Consider the following 25,084-nt stretch of genomic DNA (forward strand, 5'->3'; position numbering starts at 1 on the left):
TTTTCTGGCGCAAGTGGCACCAACCTGGGTGGAAAGGACAATGATTATTTCCTTAGAAAACAGGCGCAAGGATCGATAGCAGCAGCCCTCGAATATATACACCAAGGCAGCTGTCGGAACATTCCACATGCACGGTAAAAGAAGAGGCAGTATATGCAGAACCCAGCCGAACTGAACCGCTTCACCCGAGTCACATGTTAAATCATAGAGCGCAAAGGATTAAAAACCCTGCCGATCGAGGCAGTGACGTGCATTTGTCTGATCTGACGAAACCGGAAAGTCCCAAAGTATCCTTTAAATTCGTGGTATACATTTCAGTAGAAATCAAAGTTCGGACCACGGTTAACCAATACGAAGAAGACGCTTACGGCATCCGCGTGGGTTGTGAGATAAATTCGGCATCAACACTCGTTCTTGATAGTGAATTTGACTCGATCACGGCCAATCAATTCATTTTTAAACTTTCACACGCGTGCAACGAGCAAGAAATCGTCAATGCCATCGACGTTCTCGGCATTTGCGCCAGTGTCGCTTACTGGCTCTCAAGAGACCAGACTAGAATTAATGATGAAGCAACAAGTACAAGATGCCATCCTGGCTCGCTCGACTTGTTCGAGTAGCACTTTTGACTCGGAATGGCGTTTTGCAAGCTCCCTTGGACAGCTCAAAACGTACACACTTCGTGGCACCGATTCGTTCAATTCGACATCGTCGTGGGCCACAACACTCAAGAATAGCAAACGTGCTACTGCTGTCAGTATGGACGATCAAGAGAGTTCGTTATCCCACTTAAGTAATCAAAGCAGTGCTCAACGTCGTCGGAAACTCTTGTCCTTTTCACGCCGTACGTGTGGTGCCCCAAGTGGACGTCAAGATCCTCTTGATCCTCGTCCATCGCTCCAATCGTATCGCACAATTGGACGCGTTCAAGGCCATTATCGCGACATTGTAAATGTCTACATTGCTCCGACTTCGGCGGACTTTGTGCGGCAACAGAAGCTACTGTCCCCAGTCGTGCTGGATGGTGCAATTTTGCACACCATACGTGCGTCGAGAGACAGCTACTTTGGTATCAAGTGGGTGGTTGAAAATTCCTTTGCTGGCAAGCGCGATATCTGTTTTGTCGAAATAGTCGGGTGTACGACGGATTCGAAAGGACAAGAGATTGGGTTCATTGCCATGGCGTCAATTGATATCCCGGAATGCCCCGAACTATCGACTTCAAGGAAACTCACGCGTGTACGTATGAAGCGCACGATCCTCGTGGCTCCATCCATTGATACGCTAAAAGGAGCGTCTGACGTTTTTGTCATGGGGTCGAGTGAAACAAGCGAATCGTCGTTTGTGACGCACGCTCAGTACCGTCTGAATATGGCGATTCTTAGCGACATTTCCCTCGTAATTGATTCTCAAAACATTGCGAAACAAACACTTGCGCCTATGAAGAACTGGATACCGGATGACAGTCGGTTATCCTGTAGCATCTGTTGTCGCAAGTTCCACTTAATGTATCGCCGAAGGCACCACTGTCGCCTTTGTGGTGACGTCATTTGCAAAACGTGCTACGTTACCCGTGGTGTACGGACTGCAGATATGGAAGAAACTCGTGGCGTAGAAGCAATAGAGATTTGCCAGACGAAGTTCTGTGTGCGTTGTGTCATGGGTCTTCGAACCACGGACAAACGTTTGACGATGTTGGCACGGCATTTAAACAACATGCTATTGCTACGAGTTGATCCTATTGATATGTCAGTGAGCAAAGCCGAGTCGGAACCGACAATGCCAAGCTCTACCGTCACGTTCTTTAAACGTGGCTCGACTCATAAACATGCTTTAGATTTTTATCAATTTTACAAAAAATCACCATCGCAAGACCAAAGTCAAGAGATGGAGAATAATCAAGCGAATGGCACGAACGCCCGTGCATTCATTTCGGGGTATATGGTCTCCTATGGATCGGGTACTTCCTCGTCCTTTCGGACATCCCCAATCAAAGAACAATTTCTTTGAAATCGCGTAAACTTAATTGTGACAGGAATGTGAATGGCGGGGCTCCGAGAATGCGTGAAACGACACTGTGACCCGATAGAAGGGAACTGAAGGCGTAATGTTTGTGTGAGTCAGGAACAACTCGCCTACGAAGCTGCGATTGAAGCAACTGGGTGCAATTTGATATCATTGGAAACGTCAAAATTTGCTGTATTATCGTTTAATACGAAGAAATAATTTAACTGAAAGATTGAGTACTTGCTACGCACTTTTATTTGTGTTCAAAAGTGTCATTTTCTTTCTCAAAACGTAAAAAAGGCTTTTTTTTAATTATGTAATTCAAAATGGCCTAACAGAGAGCGATGCCCACGGAGATAGAAGCATCACAAACGGCATTACACAAACTTCTTGTGAAGCACTGCACTAACAACATTGGACAGCTGCATGTAATACAGTCGAGTGCTCGTCAGCCTAGTTGGATGATAATGTCACTATCCTCTTGTTCAAATTGAAATCCTTTCCTTCAGAGCTAAGGCTCCGTATGTCATAAGACTGAGATTGCGCTCAAGTCCAGTGAGCCTCTAACCTAAGGGTCCCTACACTTGACACTTCCATCATCACTTTGGATAGCTGTTTTTCTAAACAGACAGACATTAAGGCGTACAAATGTATCATCGTCTGAAAACAACCATTTAAAAAAAAAAACAATTTCTATTCAAGACTTCATTTCTACATCAATTTCACATTATTCATAACAAACTCTTCATCTTTCCAATCACATGTATCCGTCAAAGTCAAGCTCGCTCCATTCTGAACGAGGTAATGGCAACACATGGTCATACCCGAGGCGGCACACATACAAAGTGCCGTTGTCTCCTCTTCTCCAACACGTTCATTCACGTCGACGCCATGAGCAACACACCACATGAGCTCCGTCACAACACCACAAGCAGCTCCGGCAAAAAAGCGCTCCAATAATTGTACTTGAAAAACGTGATCGTTTTCATCCAGATTTTGTAATGGCTCGACAAACTTTCGAAAATGATACTTGGCTTTAATAAATCGCGCTTTCTCTTCTCGTTGAGTCAAAGGTGTTGGTTTCGTATCCTTCAATCCAAGCGTGTGCTCCCATACAGCATTCACCTTGTCATTCCCAAGTTCGTCTCGTAAAAGGAACAAAAGGGGCATGTCCCACGAATCCAATGCCAACGATCGTACCTTGGACTCGTGCACGCCAAGACTTCGATGAATTCCCGAGCATTCAATGCACAAGAGACAACCAATGTTTATTGATACCCACTCGGCTGGTTCTTGGCCACAGTCTGCACAGCACGAATTGGCTTGAATCAATTCGTCAATCACATGTTGTTGGTCAGGATGAACCGTTTCGCGATGGCTTTGTTTCTCAAGCGCACTCGCAGTACTACGTCGTGCAACATCCATCCAATCCGCCATATCGCAAGCACTCACTGCTTGAAGCAACAATTTCGTACGGTTGGTATCAATCACTTCAAAGCAAAAAGGTAGAGTAAAATGCTCGACTTGACGCACACGCGCGAGTAATAGATCACACACGAGTGTCAAATTACTCTCCATGGAATGTTTGCTTAGACTACTGCGATACGTCCTTTGAAAGAGTTTACCAGCTTGAATTTGGAACCACCGCCGTTTCCAACTACGAGCTGGAAACATGGCATTGCGTACGAATAAAAAGCCTTGTTTCGTGACACTAGGATAAGCCATTGCAACCGTCTGTCGACTATTCAACGTATCGGTGGAAATGACCTCAACAGGCAAGTTAAGAGATGGAAACGCATCCAATTGAATGGATGTCTCCATGCTTGGGGAACGTGCTGTACCAAGCGATACTTCATTCAATTCATGCGAGCAAACGAGCTCAATATCGTGCAATAAACAAGTATTTAAGTGTTCACGTTGGGATGTCCACATCAGTTCATCTTGTGCCAAATTCTGACGAGACACTTGCAATAATTCTTGATGTTTCCAAAACTTTGACTCGATTGCTTTCAACACGTCGTGACATGCATGGAAATGACTCGATTGAGCGTATAAAATCGAGTTACAACACTCGACCAAGACGTGTTTCTTCATGCCGTCGATTCGATTGAAATACCGCACGAGATCAAAACGTGCGAGTTCAAAACGTCGACGAGCAACTACAACTTCGCGTTCAAGCGTTCGATGGTGTTTTTGACTACCACCGCCTGGATCCAAGCCAAAGCTAGTGTGACTACTAGACGACAAAGGAATGGTAGAAAGTGTAGATTCGCCATTACAATTCAAGCTTGTACTTCGTTGTGCGGGACTATTAATACATGTATCAAAACCATTCGTTGGTGTGCTTCCTTGACTTCCCAATGGACCAATTTGTCTCGATTTGCTTAATAATTTACCCAAAAGGGTTTCGTACTCGTCGCCAAGTCGCGCGACGTCCTTCTTTAATTCACTCGCTTCTTTCAATAGCTCTTTTTCAGCAAATTGAGACATTGATTGACTCACAAAGGACTCGATACGGAGCAACATACTCACACGAGAACTTTGGATTTGAACCAAGGTATCGGACATTTCTTTAAATAATTCCGATACACTGCCAAGTTCTGGACAACTGGTTGAAAAAATAGCACGCGCGTATTTACGTTGAATGAGTTCATGAGCTAAAGCTGTTTCTTGTTCACCAAAGTATTTTCCTGCCGCGGTGTACTCCTTCGAGTGGGCAACAATCTCTTTTAATAGTGCGCGAAGCCCCGTGATTGATTCTTCAAAGCTCTCAATCTGACGTCTGAACATGGGCGAGTCTTCTACGTAGTCCAGGACGACATTCTTGCTAAAACGACTATAATTTCGGGTTTCGTCCACGTCCGAATTGGCTCGTATTCGTGGCAATGTAGAAACCAAATGCGATCGTTTAGCTTGCTGCAGCACCAAATTATCGCTACTATTTCGTAAGACTTTAGCATTCTCATCAGTAGCTGTCGTTTTGTTCTCAACGCTCCATTCTCTATTACGCTTCTCCTGGGGCTCATTGATTGCATTCATTTGTGCGACTTGATCCACTTTATCTACTGGTAATGCGCCAAATTGCATCACATATGCCTCTAGCTGAGTCTGAAGACTAAGGATCATTAAATCTTTCTTTTGGATCACCATTTGCAGCTCCGAGATAGCATCCACAGTCACTTTGCCATCTCGCCAAGCATTAAACGCTTTCATACGTGCTCCGTTTTTTTTAAATGTGCAAAAAAGGATTTTAACCAATCAGCAGCAATTTATTTCATTTATTGAGTAGGGGTTACCAGGAGGCTATTAAACTCGAGAATGTAACCTCGTTACCCTGTGCCGGCAAAGACATCGGCAAATTGATCTTCGGGCAAAAGGCGCTCGGGCTCGCGCTCCTTGCGACCAACTTCTGCCGTCTTACGAGAGACATAGCGATCCCGTTTATCCGCCTTGGCATCTCGGCGGTTCTCATTAGGTGAGATATATCGCTCATTCTGGTACAGCGTCTGACCCCCAAAGCTACCATCAAAAATCCGAATGGGCGTAATCACAAAACGAGGACCAATTTCAATAAGCTGGACTAAATCTTCACCTCGATGAAAAGCCGCCATCTCGGCTTTCTTGGTCTCTGCGTCGTCTGCGAGTTGATAATTACGAGCCCAGATTTTTCCGTCCGCGTAGTAGAAACTCATGACGCGATCAATAAATGGCTTGCTTTTTGGATGCGCCTTGGGCGTTCCCCATACTTGTGTAAATAGTTTTTGTATCAATTGCAAGTGAGGTACGTCATCAAAGGCCTTGTCAAAAGTAAGCAATGGTCGAGATCCTGATAGCGCATTACCCGTCATTTTTAGCTCGTCCATTGTATGCACTAAAGATGAATCGTTACATTTTTATAAAAATATCCTGTCTCGACAAGAGCGATAGAACGTACCATTTTGTACAAGAAACTTTACACTAGGACCCGTACCAATTCGGCTAATCCACATGTAGAGGTCCTGACGTTTACGGGCTTCCAGAAAGATTGTCGTATTGCATCCTTTAATTTCTGCAATATCATTGACAACATGTAATGTATCCTTTGCATCTAACTTGACCTCTCGCTTGTGATGAGGTAGTAACTTGAGAAAATCGTCCATCAAATGACGATATCGCGTCGTGATACCACGCGAGCAAAACACGAGTACGCGTTGCTTATTCATGTACTTCTTGCCACCTGCTTGAACCATTTTCTGCTTCTTTGCTTTGTCAATTGCATCCGCGTGCGCCCCATTCTCCTGCTCGCGTCGCCTTTTCATCATCGCCATGGTCTTTAGATTGTTACGAATACTACTTCTTTAATGACTGGCTCGCAAGGAAAACGACTGAAATACTTTTTAGTTTTTTTTGAAACAATTCGAATCACAAATTCCAAAAATCAAAACAAATGCCACTTTTAAGTACTAGTACACACTTTTTTTCTTTTCATAATTTTCAAGCTTTTACCGCTAGTCCGGGTGCTTGGCGTTGAAAGAACTTCTGCAACAAGTCATGCCGGTCGGGACCGTAGACATATTCAGTCACGTGGATCTTCTTCGACGTGTGATTCCGACCGACATAGCCCAAAAACGGCACACCATCGAAAACCACGACGTTTTCGCTAAATTCCTTCCCTGTAAAATCATTGTCTTCCTCAAACCATTGACGTGGCTCACGTGCGGCAACAATACGCAACATCACAGCCGAATCTGTAGCTGTTTCGTTAAAATAATGCATCACAGGTACCTCGGCTTTATCGCAGAATGGGCACCATAGTCGATTATTAAAAGCGTGGACACCCGACACAATATAGAGGAAAAGCGGATAGCTAAAGTCGTACGACGCGAGGTAGTCGAGGACTTGTCGTACAGTGTTGTAGTGCACAATACGGTTTTTGCGACGTGTTTTCCTTGTATATAAATTGGTTTGAAACACAACATCGAGCAACTTTTGATTCAAGCAATTCGGACCAGCAAGCAGTGCTGAGGAATTCCCTCCACCATCGTATCGCATCAAAGTGGGCAAGTAGTCGATATAAAAGAGCTGATTCTGGCGAAACGGGTTCATCAAGTCGTTCCAATATGGCTCTGAACCCACTCGTATCTCTAATAACCTCGATCGTCGTGGTGCACGCTGAAATCCACGATAAATCGCTGGTTGGACAAGTTCACACGGCTGAAACCAGTACGTGCCATTATCATTTAAATCGCTTAGAAACAGTAGAAACAACGGACCCATGGTCTCGACATTGTACTCGCGAACGAATTTGTGTGCGTGTTCAAATCCATGTACAATATATTGTGTGTGGGCACGAGATCGGTCAATTTGGACTTCCAAAGGCTCCTCTTGTGCGTCGTTTGCATTCGTGGCCTTCAAATTGTTCGATACGACCGATTTGGACGTGAATTGCCACATATACCATAAAGAAAGAAGCATCGTAATTGCTAAAATAAGCCGCATGAAGCGCACGGGATTGGAAGACCACACTTGAGGCTTCTCAAGACTCGCCATCTTCATCGTGAAAGACGTCCACGCGTTAGCAAGGAATTTACAATCTGTAGTTAAGGAACTTCCTAGCCGCTTTTTAATTGGATCAAATTGCTATTTCGTGCTCCATTCTTTGATTTTCATTTGCTATAAATAAGTGTGTAAGAAAAAGCCAGCCCAAGTCTCACGTAGTTAGCATGGCTAGAAAGAGTACAGTAGCCGAGCTGCTGGACACTCATCGGCGGCAAGACGAGGCCTACGAGGCGTCCAAGAGTCCTTTACAAGATGAAATCGCGCTACAAATACCATCAGTATCCGACGCACCTTGTCCGAGCTCCACGTTGTCAACAAATGACGCAAGAGCTCAAGACGTCGGTGGATCCGAGCTCTCTCGTTTAAGTAGCCAGCACGACCACGACGCGAAAAATCGAATGGAGCGAGTCTATGATGAAGTTTTACGGCGAAAAACAACCACAACTTATAGTCCTGTGATATCGAATAGCAGCGTGTTGTCGCTCACGCCAAAGGGGCCGCTCTTAAGGGCAACCCACGAGACAGAAGCGCTTCGCTGCACGCAGTCGACTCGTACGAAAACGTCTGTACAGGTAAACGACTCGCAACGACTCAATAGAAAAGAACAGCATTCGTATCACTACTTGTCACCGCGGTCAAAAGATCGACGACGACGACCTTGGGAGGATAGTGGCAAGCGCGTGGCCTTTGTCTCACCACCTCTTGCTCTTCTCTCTAGCTCTTCGTCCGCTGGAAAGCAACACAAGGAGATTCAAAATACGCTTGAATATCGACGAAATAACGAGTATGATGGATGTCGAGAAAGGAGGCAACAGCGCTACAATCGACGGTTAAAGCGGCGAGAAAAAGCCCGTCACTTCTCAAATCGTGGGTATGACACAGAAGCCACAGTTCTTAATGTTGACGACGCAACCGTGCAGTATATTGACGCTGTTTTACTGAAACCCGATCCGCTAGTATTTAACAAGTATACGCGTTTTTTTCTAGACGCTACGCTCGAGACCTTGTATCAAGATTTTACCGCTATTTACTGGTTTAAACGTGCACGCTGGCACGTCAGTATGTGGATCACGCTTCATGTGTTGATTCATCTTGCTTATTTCGTACTCTTGAGCTCAAGTGGGACGAAAATGGAGCAATTCATTCTTTCGTATCGGTCGTTGCCAACGCTTTTTCAATGGATCTACCTTTTCATAGCGCTTCCGTTTGCAGTTCTATCGAACCAATGGAATCCATTTCAAACACGATGGCGTAGTTGGGTGTGTTTTCTTATCATTGTTTTCAATCTATCGTTTCAACTTTGGCTTGCCAATGCGACTCGATTTGCCACAAACGCTTATGTCACCGTCGTTCGTGAGTATACCACCTGTGACCGTATGAATCCAAATCTCTTGTCCACGTTTGCTGGATTCCACGTTGGCTCGAACATTCAAAACGCTACAATTACCCAAGCGCTTGGAATTTTACAAACTGAGCAAATCAACGTTGCCACGCGCGTGACGCTTGAATGCTTTGATGGAGTCACACAGATACTTGTGAGTTTTGCGTCGTTGGTTAGTTTTTTATTTGTCATTTCCATTCGATTGGAATTCGTGCAAGTTGGGGTCGTGACATGCACGGGTGCAACAACGTACGCGATCGTCGTGAGTGCCTTTGGTCTTCAATTGCAATGGCTCCTTACGTACACGTACGGAATCGCCATTATATTAATCCTCATCCTCTCGTACTCGTCCGATCGAACGAATCGTCGATCCTTTTTATCCAATTTTCTTGTGGAAAAAGAAAATGAAAACCTCAAAACATCGTTACAACAAGCCGAAGCCGCATTACAAAACGACACGGCCCACGTGGAGGAAGAGCAAGCGGTTGCTCGAATTCTTTCAATCCCTGCAATGCATTATTTGGAAAAAGTCCACATTCCATTGAATGACCTTACTTTTCTCCAAGCCATTGGACGAGGATCCATGGGGGACGTGATTAAAGCGCGATATTTTGGGACAATTGTTGTCTGCAAACGAATGCGTCGGGAACATATTGTGGCATCAAAAAATGGCCGGCATCGACACGGATCGAATACATTTATACTGCCTGACGATAGTGCTTTAGCAAGTTTTCGGGATGAAATTACTCTCATGTCATGTTTGCGGCATCCGAATATTGTACAATTTATTGGTGCGAGTTGGGACAATGCGTCAAATTTATGTATTGTCATGGAATATCTTGAAAATGGCGATATGCATAGTTGTTTGCATTCAAGTATTGGCAAACGGTTTACGTGGGCCGATCCCTTGTTACAAATGGCCATTGATGTTGTGCAAGGGATGCTCTATCTCCACTCTCAAGAACGTCCAGTGGTCCATCGGGACTTGAAAAGTGTCAATATTTTGTGTTCCGCGACATTTGGATGTAAAGTCGGCGACTTTGGATTAAGTCGTCGGTATCAAAAAGGCATTGACGCATTAACGACTCTTGTGGGTACACCTTTTTGGCTTGCACCGGAAATTATTCGAAGTGAACGCTATGGGCCGGAAGCAGACGTGTATTCGTTTGGAATCGTTCTTACCGAGCTTGAGACACGAGAGACGCCGTATTATGATTTAGAAGAGACGGGATTAAAGGTCCTGATGCGTGTTGCACATAAAGGATTGCGACCGTCTGTACCCTCGAGTTGCCTTCCCGCTCGACGCAAATTGATTCAAGATTGTCTTTGCGATATTCCAAAACATCGGCCAACGTTCTTACAAGTGCTTTGTCGCTTGCAAGGACCCGTGCGTCTTGAAATTGAAGGATTTGCTGCATTACAGCCCGAACTTGGACATCGTGTACGATATCAAGAGCGAAGGAGTCTCTAGGACAGTTTTGTTTTGGATATGATTGATTGTCGTGGAAGACTTGATGGGGAAACGAGGTAACAATGGTGTCCGTTACATAAACATAATTTCCTACAAGAGAAATAGTGAGTATTATTTCCTATCAGAGGAAATAAGAAGTACAAAACATTATCTTTATTGATTTTAATAGTAATAGATTACTACGACATCAGTTCTATTGATTGGTTAATTTAAGTTTGAATCAACCCGCCAATCGTCTCAAGACACGATTGTCTGGTGCGCCAAGTTATTTTATAGAATAGAGCTAATAGTAGATAGAAGATCGTCACGTAGGAACGTAATATATTAAGTCGTTTGTGTGTCTTCGAATAGGTGCGTTTACTCTTCTACCATAATTAAGTAGCGATTTGACTAAAAATTATAAATACAACGTTTTGATGCAATTATTCGCTCTTCGATGTGCGTATTCCTGCTTTGGAAGTGATGCTGGCAGGAACAGGCTTAATTAATCAATGAGCCATGCGACCTAGCTAAAGACTACGTCTTTCAGCTGACGATTAGGACAAATACCATCACGATAGAGCGTCCTTTATATTTGAATGCGTGATCGAGACCTGAGTGCTGATCATCAGAACATACGTTTGACTTGCAAATTTATTGGATGCAAGCAGCTGTTATTTCGGTGCTCCATTGCAGACTTCGTGTCTATTATAAAAAATAAAATCTCGTCTAATCCCTGCTTGCTTTAGCGTTATTATCGACGCTTTTGGCCGTCGTTGGTGGCCAGACCTACTGTATTGACTCCAACCGATCCTGATGTCATGTCGGACAGTCCGCCTTGTCAAAGGAAAGCCTACAGTAATCACATTTTGATTCAACAATAATTTAAGCTTTTTCTCAAGAGAGCTGTTCTTTTAAAGTGCGGCTAGGAAGGTTGTTCGGCGACAAACGGCTCGATTGTGCTTCTTACTGTACACAATACTGTACACATCACTGAGCTGGCTTTTTGTTGTGAGCTGCTACTCCGAGGGTCTGGTTTTGCCTCAAAGTGTCACTTAGCGACTGAAAGATCCAGAGAAATGCAAATAGGTCTCGGTTCTTGTACAGTGCAGTCTTTATTGCGCTTGGAATCAGCGACGATCGGGGGCAACTACTGACACTGCTGTATACAATATGGTGAGGACACTTACGCGCCTAGATTTTTCTGTAGGACCCCACAGCCAGTAAAAGAGGCTTATTCAAGGCAAAACATGTCACGAGGTGCTGTGTTGCCCAGCATTTAAGTAAATGAGCTTCTTTTTTAGAGAAGCTGTCTTCTCTTTAAATTCATTTTAATATTTGGATAAAGTAATTATTGATATCAATGCAACATTTATTTTCAGTCACTATTTCGATTAACACGTCACAATCTCACTTTTTATTGCATGTATAAGATTCATTTTTTTATGATCCTTTAGCACACAAAAGATCATAACGCAAGAAACAGCAGCATTTCCTCCTAGATACAGACCCATGCTTGAGGTGGGTGCCATCCGAAAAAAATCATATTTCGTACGATTGAGTCTCGTGATTTATTTATTTCTATCTACCCAATCGGCGCGATCAATGAAATTATCAGCCAATCATCAATGAATGCTTTTTTATATCTCACGCCTCTTTTCCAAAGATGTGTTTTCTGTTAAAGAGCCGTCTTTCGGACCACCATTTTAAAATCCTCTACGGAAAACCAAGTCGTCGAACTGATTTCGACAATCTTCTATCGCGCGTTTTGCAATTTATTGCCACGTGCCGCCACTTAGCGACCATTTACAGGACGTCCTTGCCTCGAGAGGAGTACGGAATTCTACCATTGTCCTTCTCGTTCTCCGTTTGTTTCGTTTTACGACGAAAAGATCGCATCGCGACCTCGCATGAAGACTTCTCCGAATCCCGTGGACGAAGTTAAGCCACTCATTTGCTTGTCACCACAGGATAAACTCAAGAGCGCGACAACACAACGGACAAAGCGTCCGCACTTTACAACTGTCGTTCCAAACGGGAGTGACGTGAAAAAAGCCCGTCGGGACGAGAAGCTCCCGACAGAATCCGAGCTCGACCGTGATGGATGGACGAGCGAAGAGTATCTCCGTGCAATGGACTTTGACGATCGGCTAAGCCAAGACATTGAATGGGTCGACGACATGGACCTCGCACTGACTATTGAAGACCACGCGCCGACGGACGATGTCAACGACTTTAGCTTTCAATCCTCCTTCTTACGTGGCAGCGTGGCCTATGATGAATTGGCAGAAATGACGTCGATTGTGGGTTCGTTTGTACTCTTTGAATCCGTTTTTTTTAAACAAAAAACAATACTTGATAACGCATGCAAAACTCATGTAAAACCTTGCTTTGCGGCTATAGTTGAGCCGGTCTATACGCCTTCGGATCGAAGTACCACCAAGGACGCCGAAAAGCTCTTAATGAGCTTTGATACAATGAAGTTTACGATTCCATCCCCAATGAATCGCCACCAAACGACTTTGGTTTCCGACAATGCTCGAGCGTTAGAATGTCAGCCCCAACAGGCGACGAATTTAAAGAATGCTCCTTCGCTTCTTTGTACAACAGCAGCAGAGACTTCAAAGGAACACACAGGAATGCATTTAACCACACTCTTGACATCCACCACCTCGCTCTTGAGCCATCGACCACTTGCGACTACTACGAGGGACAAAAAAATAGGATCCTATACTCCTACGGAGCGTAAACTTCGACTTGAAAAGTTTCATGAAAAACGCAAAAATCGAACGTGGAAGAAAAGTATCAAGTACGATTGTCGAAAGAAATTAGCCGATGACCGTCCACGGATTAAAGGACGTTTCGTGCGGGTGCAGGAGAATGCCACAATGTGTGAACAAGGGCATGCCATGGCAGCAGGATATGCGTCACCAACGTCGTTAATAGATTCGAAACTATCGCCTCTAATGGCCCCCGTGGTCAAGACGCAAGTCCCTCGAACAGCGAGTTTGACATTGGGAACCACCGTGAAACCCGTGGCGCTTTCAATTTCCGTACCACCCCTCTCTTCATCGAATACAACTTCTACGCTTGCGTGTGCTCGTATGATTGCAAGTGTATAAGGCAAGAGGGTCGATGACCATGTGAAGACGATTTGACGTATGATATGATAGTGTAGACAACGCATAAGAATGGCTCTTGTAGCCAACAAGTAGAAACTCGTTTAATATTTGCAGGAATAAGGCACGCAACGTATAAACCCTGTGCGACGTCATCAACGCATACGAACATACGCTTCGTGAAAAAGTTGCGAGGTTACGATTTGGTGCGAGCCGCTTTCAATGGATACAGTTCAGTGGGAACGCCGAAAAAAAAAAACGATTCAAATGAATAAAAAACAGGGGTTTTGGCAATGTAGGGAGCTTATCAATTTAAAGCGGTTTCATGCTATGTGGAATCATGTTCCTTTGTCATGGTGGAGCTGATTGAAAAGACTGGTGATTTATTGCACGAAATGTTTTATAGAATAATAAGATGGCTGATTTGGTACGTTTCTTTCAATGATGCTGCGCGTAGGCATGATTCGACAAGAATATGGCCAAATGGGGGCAATTCAAAGTAATTCTATTTGTTTGATCGTAGAAAAAGAATTTCAAGATACCAGAAAAAGAATTTCGATAGTCATGAGACTATTAAACACGCGACTTTCGAAAGACGTACGGTGTTGTCACTATAGTGACAGTGCGACATTAAGTTGCTCCATCTCAACATTGCTAATTCTGAGGCCTTTTTTTTAAAATGTAGTAATTAATTTGATTATTTCTACCCAATAAGTGTTCGGTCGCGAAAAACTACAAAAAGTGACACCGCCCAAAGCGTCTGGAGACAGTCGCGTTCGTGCCGCTATGAGCAGCCCCAACGCGTGCCACTTCTTTCAGTCGCCGCAGGGCTGTTTCCGAGGTTCATCGTGCACCTTTCTTCACAATAATGACGCCTCCACGGTCAATATCACGCTGACCGCCACAAATCCTTACATTCCGACACCTAATCCGCTACGTACGTGCCACTTTTTCGCGTCCGAGAGTGGCTGTCGCAACGGCAACAATTGTCCCTTTGTGCATACAGTGGTGGATAGCAATACCTCAGAATCATTTGAGAGCGTGACTTACGATGAGATGGTGGCACCTCAATTGCCGCCTGTGGCGATGTCAAACGGCAGTGCTGGAGTATATAATAAATCGGGGTTGGCAATAATGAGACCACCAGACTATAATGAATCGAATAAAACAATTGTTGTGGAAAAAAACAATGGCAATACGAAATTGCAATTTCAAGGCAATTTGCAACTTCAGGAAACAATCAGTGAAATTTTGCCCGTCTTGACACGGGATATTGAAGGACCGGTGGGAAACACAACTCTTTTTTTGTATACATGTGTGTATTTTTAGTACCAACGTGTTTGTCCTGTTTTGAGTGTAGTTTTTTGCCATCGATGTCGAATGTGTAGCCACGGGAAATGGCACCAAGTGCGTTTCAATTAAGTTGCCAATAGTGATAAAATCAGTATTGACATCCTTTCCGTGTACGCCAGTGACCGTGATGTCGCGCGCATTGCAGTGGTAGATGTGAATGAAAACGTGGTATTTGATCAGTACGTCAAGCCAGGAAAGCCCATCGTAAGCTACCTCACACAGCTTACCGGAATCACAAAGAGGTCTGTTTTTTTTTATTTTATATTTCAAAAAAACAAACACTCTTTCTTGCATTTTAACCGTTTGCATGTTTTTTTTAACAGCAATTTAAAAAATGCACCCGATTTAAACGAAGCTTTAATTCGATTAAAACAAATTTTGCCCGTGACATGCGTTATTGTCGGCCAGTCGATTAAAAAAGATTTAGAATGGCTGACGCTGCAAAAGCCATTGGATTATAAAGCCGAGTTTGATGTCGCGGATCTGTTTCGACTCCCAATGCAGTCCACGAATGGCATTGTTCGTTATCGTTATTTTTCGTTGCGTCACGTGGCCAAGTATTTACTTGGACACGAAATTCAAGAAGCGGATCATGATCCTGTCATTGATGCACAATATGCCATGAAAGTGTTTAAAAAATTTCGCTATTTGCATGAAAATCCAAGCCGACGGGATGCTGTGTTGCAAACGCTTTTAAAAACGCCACGAACGCCTTCGTTTGCCGAGCGATACCCTGTTATTGATGGAGTTTCAATGCGTGCTCCACGAAAGCAAAGCACGTTTCCACATTGACAAGCACCGCAAGATGATACGGTAAATACTTTTTCTATGAAATTTCTTAAATAAAACATGGCGAGTAGGCGTATGGAATTGTAACGATAGCATTCACGTGGAATGCATTGGATAACGTGAAGCTTTTGTTGTGCGGGTCATTTTCAAACAATTAACAGTTGCTGCTGAGAGGCGTGCAAGTGGGAGAGCATTACAATATTTTTTGTATTCATTCGTTTTTTTTTATTAAAACGATTTGTGGCCTTTTTAACGCTAATGTCATTAAAAGAATTTACGTTTTTTTTGTCATTTGATTAATTTGACGTTTTATTTCTTTAACGAGAAGCGAATATTTAAAGGGGTTTCATGAGACTTTTAACAATGTATATAGTTTAGGGAGTTTGCCTTTTTCCATGTAGCTGAAATGGAGTTGGGATGGCTGTGGATAGTCAGAGGCATCGAGTTCGACATTTGTTTCAATAGCTTACGTGTGAACTGAGCTTCACGTGGCTAGAGTCATTTCCATTCTTATTGTCATAGTAAGTGGCAAAGCAGACAATTAAACGATCAAGCAGTCTTTTATGGAGTTTCCATAAAAGAGAATAAAATACGTCAATGAGGCATATTTAACTCGACCTCCGGCAACAACAGGCTCTCGAATAGAAATAATAATAAAATAACGATGGTGTGGCTTAAAATAAAATCATTCGACGAAGTGTAACACGTTAATTGTAAAATAAGAACAGTCGCAATACTAAAAACAAGACAAAGCAATTCATTCAAAAAAACCACCACAATCGCGTTTCCATATCCATACGTTTCGACGTTAAAACAACCCCCATTGTCTCTCAAAACTACCTTTATCACTTGCCTCAACATCCCTCCTTTCCTCACACTATCGTTCGCAACAGCTACCAACACACTGGCACGACAAATCACTACACTTACATTCATCAATCCCCCCACGTCTTGTCCTTCCACCTCGTTCCACAACCCATTCCTATGAGTTTTCAACGTTCAGTTTGGCCCCTTCATGCCCGTAACGACGCCCCTCCTGCCACATACACTTGCATTTGTACCAATTGCTCTAAACTCGCACTGGGAGACGCTTTCGTCGCTTGCAATCCATTATTTTCTACCATCAATCGATTCTCCATCGACAAGACACTAGTAATCGTAACACTTCGACGTCGAGGCACGGGCATGACTTTTGCACGTTCTTGATACTCTTTCGACAAAACTTCCATTTTGCGTGCCCCGTCGACATTCAAAGGCGCACTTTCATCAAACGCTTTCAACAATCCCATGGTTGCACACATGGATCGTAAATGAAAATAATACTTGGCATACGATGCCGCCGAAACACGGACATTATACTCCACAGCATGCAAGTAGACCCATTCCAATTCATTCATTTGTTTCAACGAAATTTCCGGCCACAGAGTTGAAAAATCGGCATTACTCATACTTAAATCATCCCATACTTTCGACGCCATGACCATGGCACAAAATACAACTTTACGCCAATTTTCACCACGTAATTGCAACGTTCCATTCGTCATTTTTAACAACCTTTCCACGTACACAAGCGTCATGATAATACACTCGGATTCCATTTGAGCACGGGATAAAACAGTTTGAATAAACGTCCCAATGTCCGACAACGTTGGCACAACATCCACCATAACCTCCTTGTCCTCTTCCTTTTCCAGCAAAGTACTCGCATCATTGAATGCCTCCTTCTTTGCAAAGGGTAGATATTGACGATCTCGATTCGTTACAAACACGTCAAAACACGCATTGGATCGAATAGGATCGTCTAAAGCTTCCATCATATGAGCTCGTAAGACTGTGGCTACACATTGTATAGTTGCTCCTTGATCGGGGGTATCCATTGTACCCATGCGTAAATAAATGGAATTGGTACTATTGGAACGACGTAACCGTGACGTGGGATGCCCTACGACAGGTTTTTTTAAAACACATGGCAACTTGTCTGATGCCAACGGGACCATTAGTGTCGAAAGTGGCAATGACGGACGGGAGTGGCCACGATCGGAACGCACGGCACGAGCATAAGCTTGTAAATCGGCGGTGCGTGGCATTAATGCCGCGAGACGCACCCGTTCTTGGATGGGAGATGGTAATACACATGCATTCGAGTCCCTTTCTTTACGAGATAAAGTCATGACGGGGGTTTCATACGAAGAAAGTGTCCGAAAAAGACTGGGTCGTTTATCCACATCAGTTGCTTCGACATTGTGTTGCAAAGGCAACTCGTTGGACATTCTCGAGTTGCCATGACGATCGGGAGTGGTGGGTAACGATCGAGTTGAAGTGGTTAAAAAATGGCAACTTGATCCTGGTAACGATCGTGTCGAGTCATTGGAAAAGGAATTTAAACTACTACGGGAACTATTGCAACTCACGGTACTCGTACACGAACGTGTGGATAAAGTTGAAGACAGTTCAGCCAAATGAAACCCCGTGTTGGGAGAATGCAGACCGGCAACAAACGTGTTGTCACTCTCGCGCAAATAAAACCCATCGCGCAACTTAAGTCGAATATTATTTTCCATCACATTAAAAAATTGACGCTTTTCATGAGTTTCCGCGGCAATTAATTCCGCGGGTTTTTTCCAAGTTGTTTCACGGGTTATTCGATGGTAATAGTAAGGTTTTTTCGACTTGGGATCTAATGCAACTCGCCATGCCACTGGCTCGGACGTAAGTGGGGCCGGTCCCGATGCGAGACTAGATACGTCGTTTTGGACACTGCGAGACGAACCTTGAATTGGAGCTACTACCATTTGAGGCTCTCGAGAGACTTGATTGTCCGTAGTTCCGGAGCGTGGGCGACTTTGTCTTGTTGTTGCTTTTGTTGCCGGTATGCTACTTTTGCAATTGCCACGAAATCCGCCACTTTTGCAATTGCCACGGAATCCGCCACTTTTGCTGTTGCCATGAAATGTGCCACTTTTGCTATTGCCATGCAATGTGTCACTTTGGTTGCTGCCACGAGATTTGTGGCCGTAGTCGATTCGATCAGCACGAGGCAACTCCGTTACGTCATCAAATTGCAAATCATCCTGATGTAGTGCAATCATTGCTGGACGCCCTACGAGATCCTCATCCCGCACGACGTAATCGGAGCGTTTCCGCACTATTTCACTGGTTGCTGCTCGATGCTGTCGAGTCGGTGGCTCGTTTCTCTGCGGAACATTTGCCTTCGAAGGCTTGAGCATCCCATGAAATTGTCCCGGTTTTATTATTCCTTGGCACTGTTGCAAATACTGTCCATCGTAACCCGTGTACCCCTGTTGCATATGTGTCCTTGCAGGGAATCTCGGGTCCTGGGTGTCTCGAGTGCGCATGTCTCCGCGATAGAGAGGATGGCGGCGACGCGGTACACTTGAGCTTGACAGTTCCATCTGAGGATGGCCTGTCGTCGTCGTCGTCGTCATGTTAACTTGCCGAGGCAACGCCACACTGTGCATACACGACACTCGTTGATTTCTTCTCTTGTGGCCACTTTTTTTCAGAGTGAAGGTCACTTTCACAAAAAGTGATGCAAAAAGCCGCAAACTCGACACAGCCTGTCCTACCGCAGGCTCAAGACTGGTTCGCGCAAACTGGATAGTAAGCGATACGTGCCGCTCGCGCCACTGCAGTTCCTGCTTCACTTCCTCCCTTTGTTGGGAGAAGAAGCTCCTTTGACACGAAGGGGCCTCAATCGATTGGTCTCTGGACGCGATTGGGGCTATTTGGACCCTACCCCGACCCTACACCTTTTTAAAAATCCTGGTCGCAGCGATGCAAGTACTGACTTTTGTTAATTATGGTCTTTCTTTTAAGACTAAAAAAAAAGGTTCTGGAAAGCCTACAGTTGCTAACAGTGACGGAGGACAGCCGATTACATAAAAGCCGGCAACAGCTCGTAAAACATGAATAGGGCCTTTGAAAAAGTCTACGCGAAAGTCAAATATATAAGCGTTTATGCAAGGATTTGCGTCACGGCCAGACGTGCCATAATCGAGTCAGTACACGTTGACATGCACGGTACTGTAATTGTTGTTTGTACGACGAATACATCGTACAATTTTCCAAAATAAAGTCTGACAATCGACTTGATTTGCTTTTTCAATGGACCAGAGTAAATTAATGAACGGCTGTATATGTGTAATACGTGCCAAAGGCTGGTCGAATGACATCTGGGGTGATCATGAGAGCTGTTTCATAGCGAAAACAACAGTTAGACATCGGTATTCCATGCCGTCTGTTCGTGGGTGTGCCGACTTTATGAATACCACGACGACCACCGAACTAATAGATGGTAATGAAGCAAACAGTGGTCGTCGGAGCACGTGACACCTTTTTAACTGAATGATCGATCAACTTTACGAATGACGTGGTCGCGAGATCAGCGTCAAGCGGTGTATATGAGCATTTTACACGCCTTATCCTATATAACTGGACGATGAACACGAGCGTCACACACCAAAAAACATCAATGTGTGACGACGCTTTAACGATGTTTGTAGAAACCACACGAATAGTTCAATGTAGCAAAGTATAGAAGCTTGACCACCTTTGCTGATTGCATTAAATAAGTAAAATTATCAGTCCTTGGGCACGTCCTTTCCGACATACGCTTTACTCTTGCATGCCGCGTTATGTCTGACTCGTTTGAAGTTAAGTCAAACTTTTACCCAAACTGCTTTAAATGCATGAACAAATACACCGTCATAAAGCCGTTCAACCATTCAAGGACGGTCCATTCATCGAATCAAATGGTGGCCGCGTCAATGTATTTGAAATGGACTTGCACCTCCTATCGCTACTAACCAGATCATAATTTTTACATATTCTTCTCCATGCTCATGAACAACGATACGCGACGTTGAAGCCACGACCTGGCCATTGTATATTTGATCGAAACGACATGGTAAACCGAATCGACAAAATCTCCGCGAAAGGCGAAGAGTTAAAATTAAAGCGACGTTGGTATACTACTTAAAGTCCGTATTTTTCTCCAAAGTACTACCACGTAACATGCCTTTCGGGACCGCTGTCGAGAACAGTCATCAGTGCCCTCTTAGACTTCCGCAGATTGTTGTTAATCACGAAGAAACCGGATGCCTCGTGGCCTCATTCTTTGCCAAATTATCGCAGCGATGGTAATTAAATCGGCATAGCTGTCACAGCGGCACTATACTATTGCTTTATAATCGAATGGATGACTTTAGTCAACTCCACTGCACTGTATGTAGTTGAAAGCTCAAAACTGTGCTTATGACGCAGAAATGTTCCAGCGTGAGCTTGTTATTTGCGATACTGTCTCGCTCATTTCTTAGGATTCGCTTACGACAAGTCTCACAATAACTTCGTTTTGCACTAACTGAGGTTATTGCTTCGATACTGCTCGCGTCCGCTATGTTGCTGAACCTAAAAACGGACTATATTTAAATTGTCTTCTCAGCTCAAAAAGACAATTAAAAATTGGTCCATACTGTTAGTTTGTACCCACAAGTAAAAAATTATGTTAAGCGGGTGCGTCCAATTGAAATTGCAATTATATACTAAAAGAAGTGCCTGTCAATTAATTGTACGATGAACACAAACAAACAAAAAAACAAGGCTTTATTAAGGAGCTCAACCAACTTCTACTGCTAGCAGAAAAAGATCCTGCTTAGGTGCGACGATGGTCAATTGTGCTTCCGTCGAGTCTTTGTTTGTCTCGTCCAATTAGTGAGGTACGACGCTCGCCTTGAACTTGTTCACCTTGAGAGCCACATTTTTACCGACAAATGGTTCAGTTCCGCATTCGAGTTTGAACAGAAATTGTTTGCTGTTAAATCCATGACTCGCGATAAGGTATTTGAAAAAGAGATTGAGGTCAGTCTCAAATTTCAAGATATTATTCGGGGACACGAACGAATAGACCACCACGTCACCGTTCATTCCTTTATAGACGTCCCACGTTGTAGTGCCAATTTTGTTCGTGGCAATTTTCGCGCCAATTGGACTCGCTGGTCCAGTCTTGGTCAACCAGATCATGATTTCAAACTCTTTTTTTTCCGAGTTTGTCGAACTCGTGAACAGATCATAGGCGACATTGAATATTGCCGACTTGTCATAGGTTACCGTGTAGTCCATGGCCGATGGAATGGACTTTATAGCCGAGAGAGGAATGGCTTTGAATTGATAAGCAGCGTTCGCATATGACTTGACGTGTTCCGGGGCGCCAACCCACGTCCAAGTAGTATTCCACGAGGCCTCGAGTGCATTATTGCTGATGCGTGAAGTGCACTGAGAGCCACTAGTAGCCTTGTTTTTCCCATAAAGATTGTTGTAAATAATATACGGGCCGGCACGCTCTTGGCCCCATTGGTCGCAAAAATTCTTAGCGTTGGTGATTGAACCGGCGATAGCTGCCAGAGCCGAAACGAAGAGCACTTTCATACTTGTTGAAGGAAGAAATTGGTCGAGTTGTTTGGATTGAGAAAATTAATTAATGAATGCCTGTGTAGACAATTTCATGGCGCTGCATCGCTCATGTTGTCGCGTTAAGTATGTTCAAACATTTTTTATTCCGCAACTCGCTCATCGAAGATGAACATTACGATTTATAGTAAGGTACATAGAGCTTAAGTATGAATATCACTTAAAAGTATTACGGGCAGGGTGGACAACAGCCGACTGCGAGACTTTGTCCTCTTAGCCAATCAATCTGCTCTTCGCCTACGGATCCGTGGACTAGACATGATAACACCATCTATACAGAAAATACTGCCAGCAAGAGAGCTCGGAGTAGATATAATATAGAGACGTGAAATGCACACTGTCCCGAAAGGGCGCTAGCAACGGATAAGTTGTTTGTGGTCATCTTATGGGAAATAGGATCAGGTATTGAGTAATCCGGAGTTAAGCATCTATTTTCACTTACTAGGCTTTGATGCGATCAACGAAAAATTCGACCGTCTGTTGCGACAAGCGCTGTAAAACCCAACCTCGTCATGCGCAACAAAATTCAAGGAAAGCGCAGGCACTCTTCGCATTGTGACAAAGAGATTAGTAATATTAATTTCGACGATAAGCAGGCAGTGTAAAAGTCGTGAGCTCGCATAACGAACGACGCCTAGATGTAAAAATTTGAAGCGCGTGTTGGACGTTATACTTCTGACTACTTGTAGTCGTGTCGAATGCTTTTCTGTCGCTGAATTCTTGAAGAGGACACTATTTACAATGATGGACAGTATATCCTTTATACAATAAGAATCTTACCGACTATATCGATAAATAAATCTTAAATTGTATTTTTTATTCAGATACACCTTTTTGTGTTACTTTACCGCAACACCATGTGACGGGGTCACAACGTGCAATAGAATATAATCTTGCGACTGTGACACAACGATCTAGCAATTGAAAAAAGTTACCAGTAAACAAACCATACTTTACGCTTCTACCTTACCGCTAAATATATTTCTTATGGCTCCTGGCTCCTACCCATATGGACCTTTGTCCATATGTAAGCGAGTGTCGCACCCTTTGCTTTCCGCAACCCACAGCCGTACAGAACGTATTTTGGCTATATTCCTAACTTTCTAACAAGAAACAAATTTATTTAAGCACTTGAGTAAATATTTTAGGCCAAATATTATTTTCTTTTGGACATTGACATAAAATCAAATTGACAAATTCACTTTTCTAGTGTAACGTTTAATATTTAGGTACCATTGGTTTGGAACAGTCAATTTCAAACTATCTGCGGTATTGCTCAAATCCAAAGAAGTTTAATTCAGAATTTATCTTCCATAGGGCGGTAGCCTTTACATAGCAGCTCGTGTAGTTGAGATAGCTTACGAAGCGGACCTTCGGCCTGGTTCACCGCTTATTATTGTATCTTGTATTTAGAAGTATACGGACTTCGGTTAGTAAAGTATATAAGTGTAACGCGGTGTCCCGTTTCATAAGTATTATTTTCTATAAGAGGAATTACAATAATTATTTCCTATGAGAGGAAATAAATTAAGAAGTACAAAATTGTTATTTTTATTAGTTTTTTTACCTTAATAGTTCCAATATTTCCAAATTGGGTAATATTGATGCAAAAAGGCATTAGCTCTATTGATTGGTTGATTTAAGTTCGAATCAACCCCGCCAATCGTTATAAAACACGATTGTGCGGTGCGCAATTAGGCGCAATACTCAGTTAATTCTAATCCTTTGAATAACCTTAGGTAGTTAAAGTGTAACGGGGCACTACGACTTGTACTGTTTCAGTACAAGTCCACTTCACACTGCTTCAGTTGTGAGTGGTGCCTTTCGTTAGGCGACGTACACTGTACGTGCAGAGGAAGACTTCCCTTAAGACAAGTTAACTTAAGAGGGTAAAATGAAAACTGTATTAATATAGTTAAGTGTCTCTTAATCTATCTTTGTAAATGCTGACTTAACTATAACCTAATACTAAACATGTAAATGAATTCTTATCTCTATCTTATCTTGTAACTCTCTTTGATTACTTCTACAGCTGATTAGTCTGCGGAATAAATAGANCCAATTGGACTCGCTGGTCCAGTCTTGGTCAACCAGATCATGATTTCAAACTCTTTTTTTTCCGAGTTTGTCGAACTCGTGAACAGATCATAGGCGACATTGAATATTGCCGACTTGTCATAGGTTACCGTGTAGTCCATGGCCGATGGAATGGACTTTATAGCCGAGAGAGGAATGGCTTTGAATTGATAAGCAGCGTTCGCATATGACTTGACGTGTTCCGGGGCGCCAACCCACGTCCAAGTAGTATTCCACGAGGCCTCGAGTGCATTATTGCTGATGCGTGAAGTGCACTGAGAGCCACTAGTAGCCTTGTTTTTCCCATAAAGATTGTTGTAAATAATATACGGGCCGGCACGCTCTTGGCCCCATTGGTCGCAAAAATTCTTAGCGTTGGTGATTGAACCGGCGATAGCTGCCAGAGCCGAAACGAAGAGCACTTTCATACTTGTTGAAGGAAGAAATTGGTCGAGTTGTTTGGATTGAGAAAATTAATTAATGAATGCCTGTGTAGACAATTTCATGGCGCTGCATCGCTCATGTTGTCGCGTTAAGTATGTTCAAACATTTTTTATTCCGCAACTCGCTCATCGAAGATGAACATTACGATTTATAGTAAGGTACATAGAGCTTAAGTATGGATATCACTTGAAAATATTACGGGCAGGGTGGACAACAGCCGACTGCGAGAAATTGTCCTCTTAGCCAATCAATCTGCTCTTCGCCTACGGATCCGTGGACTAGACATGATAACACCATCTATACAGAAAATAATGCCAGCTAGAGAGCTCGGAGTAGATATAATACAGAGACGTGAAATGCACACTGTCCTGAAAGGGCACTAGCAACGGATAAGTTGTTTGTGGTCATCTTATGGGAAATAGGATCAGGTATTGAGTAATC

The 25,084-nt window shown here is 43.5% G+C and overlaps 8 protein-coding genes across 8 annotated transcripts; 3 read left to right on the plus strand and 5 right to left on the minus strand.

The window, feature by feature from the left end:
- Window positions 1–495: 495 nt before the first annotated feature.
- Window positions 496–2,010, plus strand: CCR75_003696 (uncharacterized protein; the record flags this gene model as incomplete). Its single annotated transcript, XM_067961789.1, has 1 exon — window positions 496–2,010. One exon carries the CDS (start codon window positions 496–498, stop codon window positions 2,008–2,010), a length of 1,515 nt encoding a protein of 504 aa, XP_067822708.1.
- A 708-nt stretch (window positions 2,011–2,718) lies between these two features.
- CCR75_003697 (uncharacterized protein) lies at window positions 2,719–5,220 on the minus strand (the record flags this gene model as incomplete). The annotated part of the gene is made up of 1 exon (XM_067961790.1): window positions 2,719–5,220. The coding sequence occupies one exon, from the start codon at window positions 5,218–5,220 to the stop codon at window positions 2,719–2,721; it is 2,502 nt and encodes an 833-aa protein (XP_067822707.1).
- Window positions 5,221–5,265: 45 nt separating this feature from the next.
- Window positions 5,266–6,385, minus strand: CCR75_003698 (uncharacterized protein). Its single transcript, XM_067961791.1, has 2 exons — window positions 5,942–6,385; window positions 5,266–5,878 (listed from the first exon to the last, which is right to left on the minus strand). The coding sequence occupies exons 1-2, from the start codon at window positions 6,312–6,314 to the stop codon at window positions 5,337–5,339; spliced, it is 915 nt and encodes a 304-aa protein (XP_067822706.1). The 5' UTR covers window positions 6,315–6,385; the 3' UTR covers window positions 5,266–5,336.
- Window positions 6,386–6,480: 95 nt separating this feature from the next.
- On the minus strand, window positions 6,481–7,542 carry CCR75_003699 (uncharacterized protein; the record flags this gene model as incomplete). Its single annotated transcript, XM_067961792.1, has 1 exon — window positions 6,481–7,542. One exon carries the CDS (start codon window positions 7,540–7,542, stop codon window positions 6,481–6,483), a length of 1,062 nt encoding a protein of 353 aa, XP_067822705.1.
- A 167-nt stretch (window positions 7,543–7,709) lies between these two features.
- On the plus strand, window positions 7,710–10,881 carry CCR75_003700 (uncharacterized protein; the record flags this gene model as incomplete). The annotated part of the gene is made up of 2 exons (XM_067961793.1): window positions 7,710–10,367; window positions 10,870–10,881. The coding sequence occupies 2 exons, from the start codon at window positions 7,710–7,712 to the stop codon at window positions 10,879–10,881; spliced, it is 2,670 nt and encodes an 889-aa protein (XP_067822582.1).
- Window positions 10,882–12,119: 1,238 nt separating this feature from the next.
- CCR75_003701 (uncharacterized protein) lies at window positions 12,120–14,163 on the plus strand. The gene is made up of 2 exons (XM_067961794.1): window positions 12,120–12,683; window positions 12,780–14,163. The coding sequence occupies exons 1-2, from the start codon at window positions 12,287–12,289 to the stop codon at window positions 13,496–13,498; spliced, it is 1,116 nt and encodes a 371-aa protein (XP_067822581.1). The 5' UTR covers window positions 12,120–12,286; the 3' UTR covers window positions 13,499–14,163.
- A 2,487-nt stretch (window positions 14,164–16,650) lies between these two features.
- Window positions 16,651–19,083, minus strand: CCR75_003702 (uncharacterized protein; the record flags this gene model as incomplete). The annotated part of the gene is made up of 1 exon (XM_067961795.1): window positions 16,651–19,083. The coding sequence occupies one exon, from the start codon at window positions 19,081–19,083 to the stop codon at window positions 16,651–16,653; it is 2,433 nt and encodes an 810-aa protein (XP_067822584.1).
- A 2,281-nt stretch (window positions 19,084–21,364) lies between these two features.
- Window positions 21,365–24,627, minus strand: CCR75_003703 (uncharacterized protein; the record flags this gene model as incomplete). The annotated part of the gene is made up of 2 exons (XM_067961796.1): window positions 21,365–22,074; window positions 24,258–24,627. 2 exons carry the CDS (start codon window positions 24,625–24,627, stop codon window positions 21,365–21,367), a joined length of 1,080 nt encoding a protein of 359 aa, XP_067822583.1.
- Window positions 24,628–25,084: the final 457 nt, after the last annotated feature.

This window comes from Bremia lactucae, linkage group LG1 (assembly GCF_004359215.1).
Source record: "Bremia lactucae strain SF5 linkage group LG1, whole genome shotgun sequence".
In the NCBI taxonomy this organism is placed as follows: domain Eukaryota; phylum Oomycota; class Peronosporomycetes; order Peronosporales; family Peronosporaceae; genus Bremia; species Bremia lactucae.